Genomic DNA, 20,694 nt, shown 5'->3' with positions numbered 1-20,694 from the left:
GATCCAGTTAATCTCTTTACAGTAATGAACTCTAAGGAAATAATCAAATTTCCAACATGGATGTTCATTACAGAGTTAGTTATAAATAGATTGTTTTCAACTTTTCTCAACTGTCCAACAATAGGAGAATTATTAAATCTCAAAGTTTATATATACATTAGAACATTTGTCAATTACTAAAAGCCATGTTTTTCAAAAAAGTTTTAATGACAAGAGAAATACATTAAGTGTAAAAAGTAAACAAAACATATATTTGAACCCCAATTTATTTAAAAAAACAGATAAGCAAACAAGAATGAAGAGAAAATGTAGGATAGTATCTTAATTATATATGAATATGCTTTACTCTTTACAGATGCTTCTTGTGGTGAGTCAGTTACCCACCCTCATCTTAATAATACCTATAAGTGCATACATAGTCATATCGTGGTTTAATGAACATTTCTTTATAATCCAGGTAAATACCCACAGCCTATAACTTCCTTGCTATAATTCCTTTTCCCAAATTCAGCATATATCTTCAGTTACCTCAGCATATGGGAGTTTAGCTACCAAATTTGATTTTAAATGCATATCAAGGTCACATTAAGTGAACTATAAACTTTAGCCTTGCTCTCGAATCTGGGTTTCTATGACGTAAGCCATGTTAATATCTTCAGTGCCACAGTTCTGCTTAGATTGGCTGCTTACCTGAAACCCTCTCTTACAGGCTCCCTCAATCTCATGAAAGTCATGCTCGGTGCACAGAGGGCAAGCTTCGGCACTCTCCCACAGGAAATAGAATGTACAGCCATCACAGGTGCCTGCTGGACACTTGCTGAAATAAAAATTGAGAAACAACAAAAATGACAGCTTTTGTAACACATTCAGTCAAGTCCGATCAACATTTGCACGTGTGCTGCCTACCAGGAAGAAATGTGTGAATACTAAAGAAATACACAGAAGAAATAATCAAAAGCAGACAAAACCACAATGAGACATCACTTCGCACCTACTACGATGGCTAGAATCAAAAAGACAGGTAATAACAAGTGTCACAAGGATGAGGGGAAACTGGAACACTTACACACTGCTGATGGGAATGTAAAATGATGAAGGTGCGTTGGAAGAATCTGTCAGTTTCTCCAACAATTAAACAGAAAGTTAGCATGTGATCTAGCAATCCCACTTCTAGATAAATACCCGAAAGAAATGAAAATATGTTCAGACAAAAATCTGTACATGAATGTTCACAGCAGCATTATTCATAACAGCCAAAATTTGGAAACAACCCAAATATCCATCAACATTAAGATGGGATGAATAGATAAACAAAATACAATATATCCATACAATGTAATATTATTCAGCCATAAAAAGGAATACTGATACATGCCAAAACTTGGATGACCTCAAAAATATTACGCTAAGCGAAAGAAGCCAATCAAAAACTCCTTATTTTATGTAATATTATTCACAATAAAATCCATAATAGGGCAATTTATAAACAGAAAGTAGGTTAGTGGTTTCTTAGAGCTGGGGACAGGGCTATGCTATAGGGAGATGACAGATAAAGGCCATGTGGTTCCTTCCTGAGAAAATGAAAAAGTTCTAAAATTGACTATGGTGATGTTTGCACATACCTACATATACAAGAACCATTAAATTATATGCTTTAAATGAGTGGACTGTAATGGTATGTGAATTATCTCTCTATAAAGCTGTTTTCTGTGTTGTTGTTGTTTTTAATTTAAAGGAGAAACAGGTATAGATAACGATGAAAAAAAATGCTCCAGGAAGGTCTCTTGGTGGGAATGACACAAAACAATTCTAGAATATTCTAGACTAGTAAGAGTTAGCCAGAATAGGAGGGAAGAAAGCAAGGGAATTCCTGCCAAAGGGATGAAACAGTAGATGAAGTGGGAAGAAATTACAAGCAGGTCATTGTGGCTGGAGCTTCAAGAGCAAGGCAGGTAGTGAGCGGTGCGCACCCAAGTAGGCACCAGGTGGTGGTAACGGGAGGTTGCGATTTCTGTTTAAGGTAATGTACATAGGCAAGGTGCAAAAAGACATGAAAACAAAATTGTCTAAAGTGAAAAGAGAAATAAAACTACCATCAGGTCAACACACAGCACAGTGACACAAATGCTTTTGCAATCCTAGTTTCCTCGGCCTGATGATGACCTTCGAGTTGTGATTACACTCATTACTCAGCGATGACAGATGAAGTTCAGACAGAGGTGCAAATTTAGACATGGGTGCAACCACCAGGCAGGGATTGAATGAAGACTTTTTGAAGCTCTGCTTTTTGGTGGGTGGGCCTATTATTGTCAACTTTCCACTTTCATTTTAGGGGCAGATAAACATAGCATGGTTCAAACATTTACCTGCTGCTACTGTGTACAGAATTCTTACTGATTAAAGTAAGAAGGTACTTGGAAAAATTCTAGTGGGAATGACTGTTTTGTTTATAAATTCAGTAAAACTGGGAAAAGATTGGTCTATTAATTTGTCTACTACACTTCCCTTAAGTCAAACCACATAAATACAAGGCATTGCTCTGAAAACCTCCTTCAGACCTTGGTGCCTGCCGAGTACAGGTGTCCTGAAACACGTAATAGCAAAAAGATAGACACACAAACAATGGGAAGAGTCCAAAAAACACCCTTTTTAAAGTATTAACTTCAAATGTCAAAACTATAATTTCAGTCTATCAAAGAGATAAAATTTCATACTCTTAATTATATTATTACTCTAAAATATGAACATAAAAAATTTTATGTGCCTAAAAACTGACTGCATTTTTACATAACCATCTTTCCAAAGTGTCTGCATGCCGTAGACTAAGTGAACATGTGTGGAGTGTAAATAAAAGCCAAGTTCTTTATAACATGTTGCAGAAACAGAGGTCCACTATTGTCAGAGCTAAGAACAATGGTAAACAGTGATTCTTTGGAAAAATGGCTTAACTCTTAATTTCTCTATTTGTAAAAAGAGAGTAATGAATATATTCAGACTAATAAACAAAAAGAAATTTTTTAAGGTAAGTACAATAAATAAAAACTATGTCCACCTTCCAGATCAGTAAAAGCAATTCAAAATTGGAAAAAATTGGGTAACCAATTAGAAAAATTTTTCAAGAATACAATTATTATTTTTTTAACAATGACTTGCAACTTTTAAAATAATTACAATTTCCTGAATATTTAGCAAATATTATCAATATGAATTCCTGCTTAAATCTCTCCTCCCCAAATTGTTTTCTATTTTTTCTAACACAGAGAAGTTTTAAAGGGGAGTGTGGGGACTGTTTACCTTGGGAAAATAAAAGTAAGTCTGTTAAAGTTTGAGAAGAAAGAACCAAAATGAAAAAGAAAAAGAATATTAATCAGAGTTGCAAAAAGCTCAGGAGAGAAGGCTTAGGTTACAATTCTAACTGGACTTACAACTGATTGTGTTTTTCAGAAGTGACTCAACGCCCCTCCCCACCATCTCATTTTTGTAATTTGTCAAAAGCAGAGTGTCTGCTATACTGCTTTCATGGGGTGATTATAAAGGATAAAAGGAAAGAACAATTTGGGAAAGTTTAAAACACTGCAAAATATAAAACACTATTAACAATGCACATCACTTTCTAAAGAACTGGTGGAACTACAGGAACAGAAAAAAAATCAAGACATTGATGTAATTTATAAGCTGCCACAAAGTGTCAAAATACTACAATGATTCATTGCATTTTCTTGGTAGACTTCACTTTTTAAAAGAAACTCTTAGGTTAAAAGCAGTTTAATTTAGAATCAATTCTTTAATTCTTGTAACCCAGTGAATCATTTAAAATGTGGAATATTCAAATTTGACCCTTTGTTATAAACATAAGTTTCATAGTTTGAATCAGGCCTTCCCTATGAAACAAGGGTGCATAAAGCAGTAACAATTTTGATATTGCTTATGCAGAAAAAAAAAAGATTCAAGAGAAAAAATATTTTCTCCTACTACAAACAAAAAGTGAATACTAAGATAAATAAAAGCTTTATTGCCAAATATGTGATATACTTTTCTGTTGGATGACCTGAGTCACCACCGTCTTCACCTCCTACCCCCATCTTTTAGAGGTGCCACTAACTGTACTTCTTTTATAACTTCTGGTCCATGTGATCATCATAGAAACCAGTGAGTAAGTGTTTAGAGACAGGATAAAGTCACAGATAGCCAAGGCATGCAAGGCTTGAGTTCTAATGGATGACCAGGTGTGCTGTGAATTCTAGGTACAGAGACCGTCTTAGACTCAAAGGACAACCAGGTGAACCTTGATTTGGTTGTATTGAAAAATGAGACAGAGACTTTCCAGTTTATTTTGCTTTTGCGGTTACCTTACCAACCAGGGTAGCAATGGCAATGTGTAAGAATGCAGATGAATCTTTTTTTTTTAGGAAGTTGTGTCTTGGACTTTAAAATAGAAGCCATTTCCTGGAGGAATAACAGGACTGAGCTATGGGTTATTAGTGTCCTGTTTTAAATGAATCATCTTACTTAAAGCAGAATCCGTTTGGTTCATATCATGAATTTGTGGAGAAAAATTTTGTTTTCTTTGGAACTACTATGACCTAATACTCAACCTACTATTCATTGTTGGGATAGTTGGCTTATTTTACTTAGCCTAATGTTCTCCAGGTCCGTCCATGCTGTCACAAAGTGTAAAATTTTCTTTTTTTATGGTCAAGTAATATTCCATTGTGTAAATACCCTATTATCTCACTCATATGTGGAATCTAATGAACTGAAGCAAAATAGAGACAGACTCAGAGAGCAGGCTGACAGCTCTGAGGGGCTGAAGGTAGAAGGATCAAGGAAAAAAAAGGACTCGTGGACATGGACAAGAGTGTGGTGACTGCAGGGGTGGGGGTGGGTGGAGGTGGAAGAGAGGATAAGGGGTAACAGAAAAAATACAATAAAAATAAACTATAGTAGTCCCTCTATATATTATGGTTCACTTATCGCGGGATTTTAAAAAACATTATATTTAATTATTTATCATGGATCTTTTGCTATATTGAGGGATTTTGCGGTACTGTATATGTATGTTAAAGTTACGTAGGTTTAAGAGTGTAGAATAAATGTAAGGTTCCTACTTCATGGGGGGGGGGGGGTCTAGAACGTAATACCCACGATAAGTGGGGGAATACTGTGTTTTTAAAAAGTAAAAAATTAAATTGTTGGGATAGTTGATAAAGCAGTGTAAAATTGTTTTGCCTAAGCTTCATTCAAAATCCAAAGTTAAAACAAATTCATCTACATTGTCAGTACATTTCTGATCCTTCTGGGGTCCCAGTCTTGTGTGCCTAGAACATTTCCCCTTTGGTGTTAGGGCACAAACATTGCTGAGCTTCTTTCAGGTGGGGTTTTGGTAGGTTTCTTGAGGTTCCCGTCTTGGGGTCTGAAGACTGACATCCTCTGGATGGATGATGTTGTCTAACCTGCTGCAAGTGACTCTCAGCTTTAGCACCACAGGAAGGTCAATCTTTCTCTGCTGAGGATGCCCTGTCATTGGCAGAAACCCTTCGTGTGCAGGGGCTATACAGTGCTGTTGCAACTTGCTCCAGTTCTGTTTGCCCTAAGGCTGAAGAGCATAAATCATTTTTGACTAGGTTTGAACATAAGGTATTTTGACCCACAGTTCTTAAATTCAGGAATCTAAAATTCTACCAGTCTCCTGCAAAAAAACCCTCCCTTTCAAAAGACTACCCGGACGGGGTTAATAACCAAAAGTCAGCACCTGATTAAGACCTAGGCCAACTACATAAATGGATATTCCTTAGTTCTTTTTCTCTATAGACTCGGTATCTTCCACAGTGAAATAATACCTGTTAAAACTTTAGCAATCTTATTTCAAAATTGATCCTAAAATTTTATGACTGTCCTGTGATATTTTTATATCATGTTTTAATATTACTCATTACTATCTGAATTGTGTAACTTTAATAATTCTGTATTAGAGTTTTTCCATTTATTGATCAGAACAAGCTTTAGTTACTTTCCCTTATGTACATAATGCTTTTATATGTCTCCTTACTTTTTTTAAAAATTATTTATTTATTTGCTTGCTTATTTATTTATTTTTAGAGAGAGGGGAAAGGAGAAAGAGAGGGAGAGAAACATCACTGTCTGGTTGCCTCTCACTCACGCCCCCAACTGGGGACCTGACATGCAACTTAGTCATGTACCCTGACTGGGAATCGAACCAGCGACACTTGGCTCGCAGGCCGACGCTCAATCCATTGAGCCACAGCAGCCAGGGCTATGTCTCCTTACTTTTTAATGTTATAAGACCATATTTGGTTTTAATCTTTTCAGTTCTGTTGTTTTTTCTACTTAACTTATAGTGATTTAAATATCTATTACTTGTCTATAAATCGAGCAGAGGAAAAAGAAAACAAGGAACTGCCTTGGCAGGTATGGATCAGTTGGTTAGAGTGTCATCCCATAAACCAAAGGTCATGGGTTCAATTCCCAGTCAGGGCACATGCCTAGGTTGCGGGTTTGGTTCCCAATCAGGACACAGATGTTTCTCTCCATCTCCCTTTCTCCCTTCCTTCGCCTCTCTCTTAAATCAACAAGCATGTCCTTGGATGAAGATAAAATAATAAAATAAAAAAACAAGGAACTTGTTTAACCAATAAATATTATATTGCTCTTACCAACCTAAAATGTATAGACTTTGGCCTCTAACAGTTCTTCCCCAAAGACCAAAGAAAACACCATACTAGCATCCAATAACTCCAACGGACTATAAATCAGAGCCTGTGCAATAAACCCTGGCACACAGAACCACCGAACACCATCAGGACAGAACTGTGCAACATCCCTTTCCTGACAGACAATATTCTCTGAGGCTACACTTAAAATGAAGATGAATTAGGAATTTGAAGGAGGTTTTGGCAAAATAATTTTAGACTGATTTATAAACTACCCAAGCAATTAAATACATTTGTAAGTTTTGAGAGATTGGGGGTGCTTATTTTTCCTCTAACTCAAAACATCAATAAAGAAGACTATATTTAAGGAAAGATGGCTCATGAAAAGAAGGCACCAATATTATTATGCAGATCAGGTATCTCAGATAAACGTGATATTTGCCTCTACTTAGGGTGCTTCTTTGCAAATCTCTGCCTCTAAGGAATTGTAAGAAAAAATAAAGAAAAAGATGAAAACGTGATGGCATGAAAAGAGCAACAGATGCGGTCAGAAAATCATTCCATCTTGTCTATGCCATTGGATAGCTAGACAGTGTGGGTGTCTTCTGTGTTTCCTTCTGTGTCTAGGAAATGGGTTTGACTTAAGGATCTCTAATGTGTTATGACTTCTCAGTTATCAAAGTAAAACTGGTTCCCTCTGTTTTCTAATAAGGCTTTTTAATAACCTTTTCACTAAGACATTTCTCATTTTTCAAAGAGCACTTCGGACACAATGCTTAGGTCTAATTATTCCTAATGAAAGTAGAACCTTCAATTCCCCTAACCACCTAGGATCATAATCAGAGGTTTCAAAGCCTTTTAGGCAGAGGCTGGAGAGGCATCTATTTAGGGATATTAGAGGTCTATTGTGTTAGCAATGTGTTCTTTGGCCAAGGTACAAACTGCACTAGATAATCTCAAAAGTCCACTCCAGCTCTCAGATTTCATCTACCACAGAATCATGCTGTTAAGTTTTTATCTAAAATGTCTCACACACTCCAGACACTTTGTGGAATTAGAAACCAACTGCATTTGCCAGACCAGACAGACAGGCTGATTGATGTTTCCAATTGCAGCCCCACTAATTTGCTGCTCTCTCTAAATTCCACATGAAATACACAGAGGACACATATATCCCCTATTCTCCTGCCTCATTCACTGTCTGTTAAGACAGTTTCATTTTTCCAGGACTGGGCTTCTTATGACATTTTCCCAGGTTACCAAGATACAGAGCCCCAATCAACATTACTACTGCCAGAGTTGCCTTTGCCTGGTTTGCTAAGATTCTTGGCCAAGATGCTACCTGGGAGTAGAATCCCTTATGATCTGCCAGTCTTCTAGTTGAGGCTTCTTGATCTGCATGAGAGACTTCTCAAGGCAATTGCCTGCTTAGCACCTTCATCTCTCTCTCCTGGAGAATTTAAGGCTCTATCGCCCAAGGCCCCAAAAAACACAAGTTCAGTCCTCTTCAAAAATAGCCTAAGTATGTAGCTTTGTTAATATTTCTTTGCCATTAGGAGGAAATCACAAATCTTTATTCAGCCTTGCAGCTGAAGATAATTCTAATTATTGCAGAACAAGCTGCTGTCGCTCCTGTTCTGATCCCAGAGCTCCCCCTTGTGCCCTGATGGGGAATTGATTCAGGAAGAACTAAAGATCAGCACATGGAGATTGTGGGGTTCAAGCACTTCCCTAAAGCGGTGGTCCTCAAACTTCAGTGTGTATCACAATTATAATGTTTTATCAAGATACCAGTGAAGAAATACACCCTGTAAATCATGACATATTAAAACAGCTTTTCAGAAGACTAAAATGCAGAAAAAAAGTTTGAGAATCTCACGGGAAAAAAAAAAAAAAAGCCAAATCTCTAAAACATGGGTTAAGACCTGTGTTTCTCAAATTTTAATGTGTATCAGAATTGCCTTGTATTTTTAAAAATATTCTGATGATGAACATTTAGAGATTCTTTAGATTTTAGGGAAAGTGTAGAAAATGATTTTAAAATAGACACCCCGAGGTATTCTGCTGCAGGTGATCTTGAGAAACCCTTGAAAAGACAGTTACATTCCTTAAGTTAAAAAACCTGCTAAAGGTCAACTTTTCCTCTCCTCACAACAAAAATAATCAGTTTCTAGATGCCATCACTTAAAATCATGAGACTTTTTTATTTTTACTTTAAAAAATTAAAATCCACCTTGGGATAGTTAGATATATTTTCTAAAGGATAGGCCTAGTGTTTTAGCAATATTATCTGATGAGTCAGAGGGCTGCAGGAAGTTTCAGAAGACATCCACGTAGACCCCTAGAGACTGGACCCAGAGAAGTTAGTTGCTAGGTCCAAAGAGGGCCTCAGAAGTGCTCAAGTTAAGAGAACAAGCATCTGAACTCAGAGCCATATGGTGGGACATCAGAGAACAGTGAAAGAATCTCTGAACATATCTTCTCATTAAAAAAGTGTGGTTTTCTGCCTCAACCTTAGCATGAACGCTGGCACAGGGATCTTCCACCACATAAGGCTGTGGGGGTTCAGAACGAACCACCCCAAGATATGCCTCAGTGGTATGCATGTTACTTTGAGCTAAAGGCAATTTTAACTTCAGGCTTTAAAAAATGGCCCCTCCCTTTAACTGCTTTCTATAGAGCAGAGCAGACTTCTGTTTACTAAAGGTCTGTTCTTCCTATCACCCCACAATGACCTTTTGAAGCCCCAAGGTGCGTTACCTCATCCCTAGTTAAGGTTGTCTTACATACCTCAGTCGCCTTTTTTTTTTTTTTTTTATCTCTGAACCTCTTTTGGATGTGGGGTTTCTGACTCTCTCATGGGTATGGGGTTCCAATACATATGTGTGTATTAAGATTGGTTATTTTCTTTCTAATCTGCCTCATTTCTACCTAATGGTTAGACCAGCCAAAAGAACCTCGAGGGCAAAGAAAAGTTTGTTCCTCCTCCACTATCCTGAAATAACATAAGCAGGATAACTTAAGATCTCTCAAGGGTTACTGTGAAACTGTCAAAAACAAAATTAAGTCATTTTCTTTTAAATTATATAAACTTTGCTAGCTTAGTGAAGAAAAGTCTGGGACTTCCAGGCAAGATGACAGCACAGGAAAATGCAGTACTCACTTCCTCCACAACCACATAAAAATTACATCTAAACTACAGAACAACCATCATTCAGAAGCACCTGAAATCTGCCTAAATGAAAGTCCTACAACTAGGGAATTAGCCACATAGAGATTGGTAGGAGGGGCGGAGATGGGAACGAGATGGTCCCATACCCATGAGTGGCGGATAAAAATTGGGAGGGATGTCTCAACTACAGAGGTCCCCCTGAGGAGTGAGGGATCCCAGCCCCACATCAAGCTCCTCATCCCAAGGTTCCAGTGCCAGGAAGAGAAGTCCCCATAATTCCTGGCTGTAAAAACAAGCAGGGATTGAGGCTGAGGGAGAAGGAGGGCTTCAGGAGTCCCAGGCAGTTTCTCTTAAAGGACCCACACACAGATTTACTCAGACTCACTCCCTCTGAGCTCCCATGATGAGGCAGCTTGAAAGGTACCAAGGATATATGGGGAGTAACTGAATTGTCTGGCTCTGGGGTGAGAGCTGGGGTGAGGGCCAGCTTTCTCAGAGAGAAGTGCTAGCAGAAGCCATTGTTCCTTTGATAAGTCCTCCCCTCAGAGCCAGCAGGTGGGTAGCAGATCTGGTGATTCCCTGAGGCCCCACCCACCCAACTTTCAGGCCGACCCAAGCTGTTTCCAGTGGCTTTTCTATAAGAATCACATGTCTTGGCTCATGCTTCAGATTTTCCAAAAAATATCTCAGCTTGCCTCAGGATGCCTTGTACTTCTTGCTAAGCGGTACCAGCCCTGGCACTAGCAGCAGCTAGCTTTGGTTCATAGCTTGGCCTCACCTGGGCAACTCTAGGCCCAGCACAAGCAGCAGCCATCTGCAGATTGCTTGTAGCTTATGCTGGGTGGCCCCAGGCAGAACACAGATCATGGCTGACCTTGGCCTGTACCTCCTGAAAGGCCCCAAAGCCAGTGCATCCAAAGTACAGCTTCAGACCACTTCAAAGTATCACCACCCAACCACCTCCACAAGTGACACACTCAAGGGGTGAACTGAGTGGTCACTAGAGCCCTGCTGAAGTAAGTCCTGCTCTGTGGGGTAGGCCACACAGCTGAAACTCCACAGTGGTCAGAGGTTGGTGGTTGTAGCCAGTCCTTGCAGCTGATAAGCCTGGGAGTAAATCCCTCCCATTGATGTGCCAACAGCCATCAAGTCTCAACTACAACAGGAGGTTATACACAGCCCACACAGGAGACACACCTCAAATACCCAGTCTGGGAGATTGGGAAGCCTATGCCACTGGACTCTACAGAATACACTACATTAGACCACTCTACCAAGCCTGAGAGACAAGCAACTCTCCCTAACACATAGAAACAAACACAGGGAGACTGCCAAAATGAGGAGACCAAGAAACATGAAACCACAGAACAAAACTCCAGAAAAAGAACTAAGTAAAATGCCCTGGCCAGGTGGCTCAGTTGATTGGCGCATCATCCCATACACCAGAAGATCATGGGATTAATTCCTGGTCAAGACACATACTGAAGTTTTAAAAAGGATCAGTGAGAAATGAAGGATACACTAACTAAAGTGAAGAATTTACAAGCAATCAACAGATGAAACCTAGAATCAAATCAGTGATTTAAAATATAAGAAAGCAAAAAATACACAATCAGAACAGCAAAAAGAGAAAAAGAATTTTTTTAAAAAAGAGGATAATACTTTAAAGTACCCCTGGATCAACTTTAAATGTACCAACATTTGCATTATGGGAGCACAAAAAGAAGATAGAGAGCAAGAAATTGAAAACCTATTTGAAAAAAATGACAGAAAACTTCCCTAACTTGGGAAAAGAAATAGATATACAAGTCCAGGAAGTTCAGGGAGTCCCAAACAAGATCAACCCAAAGAGGCCCACAACAACACACATTATAATTTAAATTCAAAAGGCTAAAGGCAAAGAGAGAATCTTAAAAGCAACAAGAGCAAACCAGTTAGCTCTCTACAAGGGAGCTCCCATAAGGCTGTTAGCTGATTTCTCAACAGAAACTTTGCAGGCTAGAAGGGCATGGCAAGAAATATTCAAAGTGATGAAAAGTAAAGACCTACAACCAAGATTACTCTATCCAGTGAAGCTGTCATTTAGACTCAAAGGGCAGATAAAGAATTTCCCAAAGAAGACAAAACTAGAGGAGTTCATCACCACCAAACTATTCTTATATGAAATATTAAAGGATCTTCTTTAAGAATAAAAGAAGATCAAAAATATGAACAGGAAAATGGAAATAAATACATATATATCAACAACTGACACTAAAAAAAAATAAACAAACAAGTAGAACAGAAAGAGAATCATAGATACAGAGAACATTTTGAAGGCTGCCAGATGGGAGAGGGTTGGGGGGGTGAAAAAGGCGAAGGGATTAAGAAGTACGAATTGGTTGTTTCAGAATGGCCATGGGGGTGCAAAGTACAGCATGGGAATATAGTCAATAATATTCCAATAACTATGTATGATATTTATTGGGACAATCACCTGGTTATGTAATGTCCAATCACTGGGATGTACAACTAAAACTAATATAATAATATATGTCAATTTAAAAAAATAAAAATGATTTTAAAATGGAAAGAATAAAAATAAAATAAAATCCATTTAAGATCCAAAACATCTGCAAAATAAATAATCTACATTAAATAATTGCAAAAAATAAAAATCAGGAGACAGTTAAGTATCATTCATGCCATGAAAGCAGTCTTTATTTAAGCTGACAGTTCTTCTGAGTCCACGAAATTGCTTATTTTCTTTTAGCATTCCCACACAAGGTAGACTGTATTAAACAGATCTAGAATGTGGACAGCTGTTGTCTCAATGCCAATCAATTAAATGAACTGTATTATATATTCTGTAGGTCAGACTTTACCTCAGTGATTTCACCAACATTCATCAGAAAACTCAAGAGTTAGAAATGGGTCATACAAACTATCCACCCTGGCCCCATCATCTTATAAAAAAATAAACTATAACTTACAGGTTAGATTACTAAACCTAGATCACTCAAATAATTCATTGATGATAAAAAATTATAACCAAGTAAAGTTCCTAACCCAGCTCTCAAAGAAGTTAAGGCAAAATAGTAAGAATAAATACAAGGATACAAACAGAATATAACTGTATATTACTTAAACAATTTTTAAGAGGTTTAGACACTCAGGCAAACAGAATGAGAATATGTCATTGAGGAGACTTGGAAGTATTGCGATGGGAAAAGGACCTCTTAATAAGCACTCAGTCCACATCATTACAACAAAAACCTACAGATTCTTCTGTTCTCCTTCTGCTTCACATCCATAGAGATTATGTTTTAAAATATTAAGATCCTAGAGTTTTGCTTCCTTCTAATAAATACAAATGTAAATAATTATTTAGAAATAAGAATACCTGGGGACTGAAATCACACCAGCTCCCAGTTTAGTAGGATTACATCTCATTTTCACAGCAGTTGACCGGCCATTAACACAAGATGTTGTAGTTGTAGAAGACCTATTGTAAAACAAATATCATTTTATAAAATACATATGACACATATTACAAAGACAAAAATATACTGCATGTAACTCCTATGCTATAAAACAAATGAAAAAAAAATGTATCAAAGTTCACCAATTTAGAATTTTAATACAAATTGATGTCATTTACTTCCAATGGCTATGAAAAGTTAACTATTTTCCAAGTTAAAGTGACAAGCTACCATCAAGGTGTCTAGTAAAGTTTTTATAATTATAATCAAAATAAATTTTAAAGGAAAAAAATATATTCACTCAGGCTCGTCGTCGTCGGCAGCCGTCCGTCTCGAGAGACGATGGTGTAGCTTCTTAAGTGTCTATCTGCACCGCCGAGAATGGCTGTGCAGTCCGACTCGGGAGTGACACGGCATCTGTCTCCTCCCGTGTTGAATTGACATCTTGCGATGACGCTGGAGTGTCCTCTCCAGTGGAGCTGAAGCTACAGAGCCTGGGCAGGGTGATATGGAGGGTCTGCTGTTGCCCATGCAGCAGACCCCCCCTCTCTTCGCAGCTGAAGGATCCAAGGGAAAGACGGAGTCGATACAGCTTGGCTTCAGGTGCGCTGCAGGAGTTGCCGGTGTTGACTACAACGTCAAACCGCCTTAGGGACTCCGGCTCCGGATTTTCTGTCGGGGTTTACTCCCTTAGCCTTTCCCCTGAAGAGGTATGCCGCAAGGCAGCGGAGGTTTTTTGGAGTCAGAGTTTTCCTTCTCTGATGTACCCTGACTGGAAGATCGAACCAGCGACACTTAGCTCGCAGGCCGACGCTCAATCCACTGAGCTAAACCAGCCAGGGATGTTTTGGTATATAAGTCACAAATAAGTACTGCCGACGTGATAGAGTCTCCTGCCTAATTTAAAATATTATATACATGAGAGAAATTATATAAGACTATCGAACTATTCCATGTTTCCTATTTTTTACTAAGGCTTTTTATTTAAGAACCTATTACTGCTTATTAATTGTAAACTACTATGCTAGCACCCTGAAGTGACTTTTTTTGTAATTTAAAAAAAACTGTAAAGGGAAACAGCATCTTCACTTACTTATAAAAGAAATGCACGTCTGGTATTTGGCTTGGTGAAACTGGGAACATATCTTCTTTTATATTAATATTTTGCAATGTGGTTTCAATTGTCACTCCTAGATGACAATAAAAAAGATACTATTGAGTCATACGGGAAAATTAAGTTTATTTAGTCTCTGTATATCTGAATAAAAAATAGCTCTACTTTGACACTGTCATTTTCTGACAAATATTGTATTAAATTAATGTATTCATGGTAAGATTAAGAAACTTTCCAAGAGCTCCAAGATGGTGGAAGAATAAGTAGAAGCCACACTAACCTCCCAGGACCAATCTGGAATTACAATTAGATTGTAGAGAAATCACCTGGAATAATCAACTGAACAACAGCTGGAAAGAAGTCTTATAACAAGAGACAAACAGAAGAAACTACTTCACCAAAGCATGACTATTGAATAGATTAACAACTGAAAGAGACAGCCACAGACTGCGGATCGCTGCTAGTCTCGAACAGGCTGCCTAGGGAAAGACTGGGACACCATCAGAAATACCAGGGGTGGGTCCAGAAAGATAAAACAGTGACAGACACTAGATTCTACTGAGACAAATTCCACCACAGTCTTCTTTGTAATTTGCATTATTTTCTCTCTTGCATAGCTTTTTAACATTCATTTCTTGTCTTTCAAGTTTGTGTCTATTATGTCACTAGATTTCACATTATAGTTTATTTCAAACCTCATATTTGGCTCCTCTCTTCTCTTCTTTTTCCTTCTTCTTTCTTCTTCTTTTCATTTTAAATTTTATTTCTCACTTATTGTTTCCATTCTGCACTCTTACTATTTCTCCCCTCTCCAGCCTCTCAAAACCATTTTTCTTGTCATTAATCATCTCATATTGTTTTTCCCATTCTTAAAACACACTTATTCTCTCTCTACCTTTACCAAACTTTGCTCGTTTGGTTGTGGATATGGTGGTGGTTGTTGCATTTCTTCAATTTTATTTCGACCTCTTTGCTATTTTTGTATTTAAAATCTCAAATTTTATCATTCCCCTCGCCTACTCCATTTTGCTTTCCTCCTGTCATTTATTTTTTGTTTTAAATTTCAATTTTTCCCTGTCTTAGGCTGATATTCATTCATCACTCTAAGTATTCCTTCCCTAACTATCCTCTGAAAATCACTTTTCATTCCTCTAGACATCTCTTAAGTTTTTTTTCTTTTCCCCTCTTATTCCCATCTCACCTACATTAATCTTTGCTCTGTTGTTTATAGTGCTGTGGTGGATCTTTTTCTCCAATTTGGTTCTTATTTCTATCTCTCTAAATATAGTTCATATATATGAAATTTTAATTTATTTAAACCTAATACTATATGCTTCCTTTATTTCACTCCATCATGCCTTATTCCCTTCCTTTTTTTATTGACGATGTAAATTTTTCTTTCTATATTCACTTTGTCTCTATTCGCTACTCTATTATTGTTCCTCCCTCTACCCTCTCAAAATCATTTTTCTTTCAGTTAGTCATCTCTATTCATTTTTCCTTTCTTATAATAGTCTTAATCTCTTCACATCTTTATTAATATTGGCTCATTTGCTGTTGATAGTGTGAAGTGGGCGGGAGATACTTTTGCATGTGTGGGTTTCTTTCCTTGGCTGTTTGGTTTTGTTCTGGCAACACCTGTACAACAGCATACAAGATATGGTAAGCACAGTGACCCTCAGTCAGCCAGCTACAGGAAAGGGCCCACCAAAGAATGACCCAACAACAACCAAAACCCAAGTACAACCAGAGACCCCACAAAAACAGCATAAAGGGCATCCCAACAGCATCAAGCTCAGGACATGAAGGAGATTGCACCACTGAATCCCTCAGGTCTCCTACCACAGAAGGTCAAACCACAAAGACAGGTAGTCAAAGCAGATCAATCTGAGAAGCAGAAACATACAAGAAGAGTCACCTAAAATGGGCAAATAAACAACAGCCAATTGAAAGGAAAGGAGGGATCCCCGGAAAGAGTGCTAAATGAAATAGAAGCAAGCAAATTACCAGATATTGAGTACAAAAATAACGGTTATATGGAGCTCTGTGAGAACTAAAACGAACTCCAGAGAAGCTACAAGGAACTTACTGAGAACTACACCAGCATGAAAAAGGACATAAAAACTATCAATAAGAACCAATAGGAAATGAAGAATACAAAATCTGAATGAAGAACACACTAGAAGGAATTAAAAACAGGCTAGATGAAGCAAAGGATCAAATCGGTGAGCTGAAGGACAAGGTAGAAAAAACTCCCAGGCGGAGAAACAAAATGAAAAAAACTCAAAAAGAATGAAGAGGGTTTAAGGGAGCAGCAGGACAACATAATACGTAACAATACCCATATCATAGGGATACCAGAAGGAGGAGAGGAGCAAGGGACAGAAACCCTATTTGAAAAAGTAATGACAGAAAACTTCCCAACTTGATGAGGGAAAAAGTTACGCAAGTACAGGAAACACTGTTGGTGAGAATACAGACTGGTGCAGCCACTGTGGAAAACAGTATGGAATTTCCTCAAAAAACTAAAAATGGAACTGCCTTTTATCTAGCAATTCCACTGTTGGGATTATGTCTTAAGAATCCCAAAACATCAATTCAAAAGAACGAATGCACCTCTGTGTTCATGACAGCATTATTTACAATAGCCAAGTGCTGGAAACAGACTAAGTGCCCATTAATAAATGAGAGGATCAAAAAATTGTGGTACATTTACAGAATGGAATACCGCAAAGCAGAAAGAAAAAAGGAACTCCTACCTTTCCTGAGAACATGGATTGAACCGGAGAGTATTATTATGCTAAGTGAAAATAAGCCAGGTGGCAAAAGACAAATACCATATGATCTCACCTATAAGAGGAAGCTAATGAACAAAATAAATAAACCAGCAAAATAGAACCAAAGGCATGGAAACAAAGAACAGACTGACAGTGACCAGCTGGGGTGGGCGTGGGGATAAGTGGGTAAAGGGGAAGAATCTAGTCAAGGAACAGGTAGAAATGGCCCATGGACATGGACAACGGGGTGGGGATTGACTGTGGGAATGTGGCAGGGCAGGGCCCAGGAGAGCAACTGGGGAAAATTGGGACAACAATAATTGAACAACAACAAAACAACAAAAGAAAATTTCCGAAATATCTGAAAAAATTACAAAGTAGCTTTGTAATTTTCTGTAAGCCACTTCTCTTCCCTGGGCCTTATGTCCTGAATCTTTCTTTTGTTAAAATATATTTTATTAATTATGCTACTACAGTTGTCCCAATTTTTCCCCATTTGCCCACTCCCCTTCACCCAGTATCCCCGTTCCCTGCAGCAAAGCCCCCCCTTAGTTCATGTTCATGAGTCATGCGTATAAGTTCTTTGGCTTCTCCATTTCTTATACTATTGTTAACATCCCCTGTCTACTTTGTACATACCAATTACATTTCTTAATCCCTGCACCTTCTTCCCTATTCTCCACCTTTCACTTCCCAGGTGATAATCCTCCAAATGATCTCCATATCTATGATTCTGTTCCTGTTCTAGTTGTTTGCTTGGGTTGTTTTTAAATTCAGTTGTTGATGGTTGTGAATTTACTGCTATTTTAATGTTCAGGTTTTTTAAAATATTTTTTAAATTTTATTTTTAGAGAGAGAGAGGAAGGGAGGGAGAAATAAAGGGAGAAAAACATCAATGTGTGGTTGCTTCTGAAGCATCCCCAACCGGAACCTGGCCTGCAGCCCAGGCATGTGCCCTGACTGGGAATCAAACCAGTGACCCTTCTGTTCGCAGGCTGGCGCTCAATCCACCGAGCCACACCAGCCACAGAAATGTTCACAGTTTTTATATTCATCTTTTTCTTACTTAATTCATTTTAATATTTCATATAATAATGGCTTAATGACGATGAACTCCTTCAGTTTTACATTGTCTGGGAAGCACTTTATCTCCCCTTAAATTTTAAATGATAGTTTTACTGGATAGAAAAATCTAGGTTGCAGATCCTTGCTTTTCATCATTTTGAATACCTCTTGCCAGTCCCTTCTTACCTGTCAAGTTTCTTTTGAGAAATCAGCTTCAGCTGATAGTCTTATGGGAACTCCTTTGCAGGTAATTCTCTTTTTTTTCTCTTGCTGCTTTTAAGATTCTCTATCTTTAACCTCTGGCATTTTAATTATGATGGGTCTTGGTGTGGTCCTCTTTGTGTCCAACTTGTTTGGGACTCCTTGTTTCCTATACTTATATGTCTATTTCCTTCACCAAATTAGGGAAGTTTTCTTTTATTATTTTTTTCAAATAAGTTCTCAATTTCTTGTTCTTCCTCTTCTCCCACTGGCACCTCTGTGATTCTGATGTTGTTATGTTTGGAGATGTCCCAGAGGCTCCTTAGTCTATCCTTGTTTTTTTGAATTCTTCTTTTCTTCTTGCTGTTCTGATAGAATGCTTTTTTCATCTTTATGTTCCAAATTGTTGATTTCATTCTCAGCCTCACCCCCTCCACTGTTGGCTCCCTGTAGATTTTTCTTTATTTCATTTAATGTAACCTTAATTTCTGCCTGGGTCTTTTTTAATGCTGTTGCAGTACCCAGTGACTTCTTTGAGCATCCTGATAATCAGTGTTTTGAACTCTGCATATGATAGGGTACTTATCTCCGTTTTGTTTAGTTTTTTTTCTAGTTTTGTTCTCATCTTTCATTTGGGCCGTATATCTTTGTCTCCTCTATTTGGCAGCCTTCCTGTGTTCTTTCTGTGTATTAGGTAAAGCTGCTTTTACTCCCTATCTTAGTAGTGTGGCCTACTGTAGAAAAATCATACCTGTAAGTTGTATGGGGCTGAGTCTTAGTTAATTGCCAGGGAGGGGCAACCCATGTCACCCCTCTGGGCTCTTGTGGTGGAGGGCTCTGAGAGGAGACAAGTTGTTACCTTGCCTCTGGAGACTTGCCCAGGAGGAACCTGTCTCCTGGCACTTGCTCTGTTGCCAGTCACTTCACTTTCTTCTCATATGCCACTGGTGCCCTGCCAGCTGTTGCCCAGGTGCTAAATTCCAGAAGTGGTGGGTCGGCAAAAGTGCTAAGACTGTTGCAGGCCCTTTAAGAGGAGACTCCTGAGAATTCTGCTGTTTCTTCCACCACCCTAACATCCACTGATTTTTATAGCCAGAAATTATGGGGACTTATCTTGCTGGTGCTGGAACCCTGGGCTGGGTGGTCTGGTCTGGGCTCCTGAGGTATCTCTTCTGATTTTTAACCACCACACCAGTTCTGTTTCTCTGTGCCTCTCCATGCCATTATGCCTCTCTACATCTCCATCCCTCCTACCCATCTGGATGAATGTGGCTTCTTTAAGTCCTTGGTTGTAAGACTTCCATACAGCTCAATTTTCTAATGTATCTGGGTGATGTTTGTTTTGAGGTCTAGTTGTAATTTTTGCTGTATTTGTATGAGGAGGCAAAGCATGTTTACCTATGCGTCCATCTTGACTGGAAGTCCACATGCTCATTTTTATTCTACTGGAACTTGTCCTCGACAGCTTGAAGGCCATACAGGAAGAACCTCTGACAGCGCAACAGGTCAAGTGTCAGAAAAAGAGACAGGGCACTGGGGACCAGTAAAAGACATGGTTCCACCTGACCCAGAGCCCCTGTGTAGGGACTATGGAGAGGGGAAGCAGAGGTGGAGGGACCAGCGACCGCACACGCACATTCCCAGTGCGGTGGTGAATCCAGCACTGGATTCCATTTCAGGGGCTGCCTGTGCTGGATCTTTAAAATGCAAGCAATAATTATAGGATCTCTAAAGTCCCTTCCAGTTCTAGCATTTGAACACTCGAGTATTATAATACTCAGCCTCTGGTGAGTTTTGTCAAATGAGTTGGCCTACTCTGCTAATACAGCTTCTCATTCACATTCACATTCATTATAAGCATTATTTGACAAAACAAAAAGTCTTGGATCCTAATAATTTCAAAAAATAACTCCAAAATTTACTTAATCTAAAAGTAAGGCACTTTCCCCTGGGCAAAATGATGGCAGATCTAAAATGCAAGCTATAATAGCAACCTTTGCTTCCAACACAGTTTGGATGCTAATTGCAAACTTGGCAGCTGACCTTGGTGCTGAAAAGTAAAGCTGAACTCCTCTGTAATCTACAGCAATGGTTCCCAAATCTGGCTTCATATTAGAATAATCTAAGAAGCTTGTTAAATTGTTGGATTGTTATACTCCTTATTAGGTTCCTAATCCCACCCCAGAAGTCTAATGAGTTTGATCCCTAGGAATTACTAATCAGGGACCTGAAT

At 38.4% G+C, this 20,694-nt stretch overlaps 1 protein-coding gene across 1 annotated transcript in view; it reads right to left on the bottom strand.

Annotated features, from left to right (window-relative positions):
• The window catches only part of ELAPOR2 (endosome-lysosome associated apoptosis and autophagy regulator family member 2), a 190,891-nt gene that overhangs the window by 14,587 nt on the left and 155,610 nt on the right, over positions 1-20,694 (bottom strand). Inside the window, exons 17-19 of the mRNA XM_090287277.1 lie at positions 14,398-14,494; positions 13,226-13,327; positions 691-817 (exon numbers count right to left, since the gene is read on the bottom strand). Coding sequence (XP_090143403.1) covers positions 691-817; positions 13,226-13,327; positions 14,398-14,494 — 326 coding nt within the window. The remainder of the gene's footprint in view (positions 1-690; positions 818-13,225; positions 13,328-14,397; positions 14,495-20,694) is intronic.

This window comes from Furipterus horrens, unplaced genomic scaffold (assembly GCF_987537825.1).
Source record: "Furipterus horrens unplaced genomic scaffold, mFurHor1.1.pri manual_scaffold_9, whole genome shotgun sequence".
Lineage (NCBI taxonomy): Eukaryota > Metazoa > Chordata > Mammalia > Chiroptera > Furipteridae > Furipterus > Furipterus horrens.
This window is presented reverse-complemented; position numbering and strand designations above follow the sequence as displayed.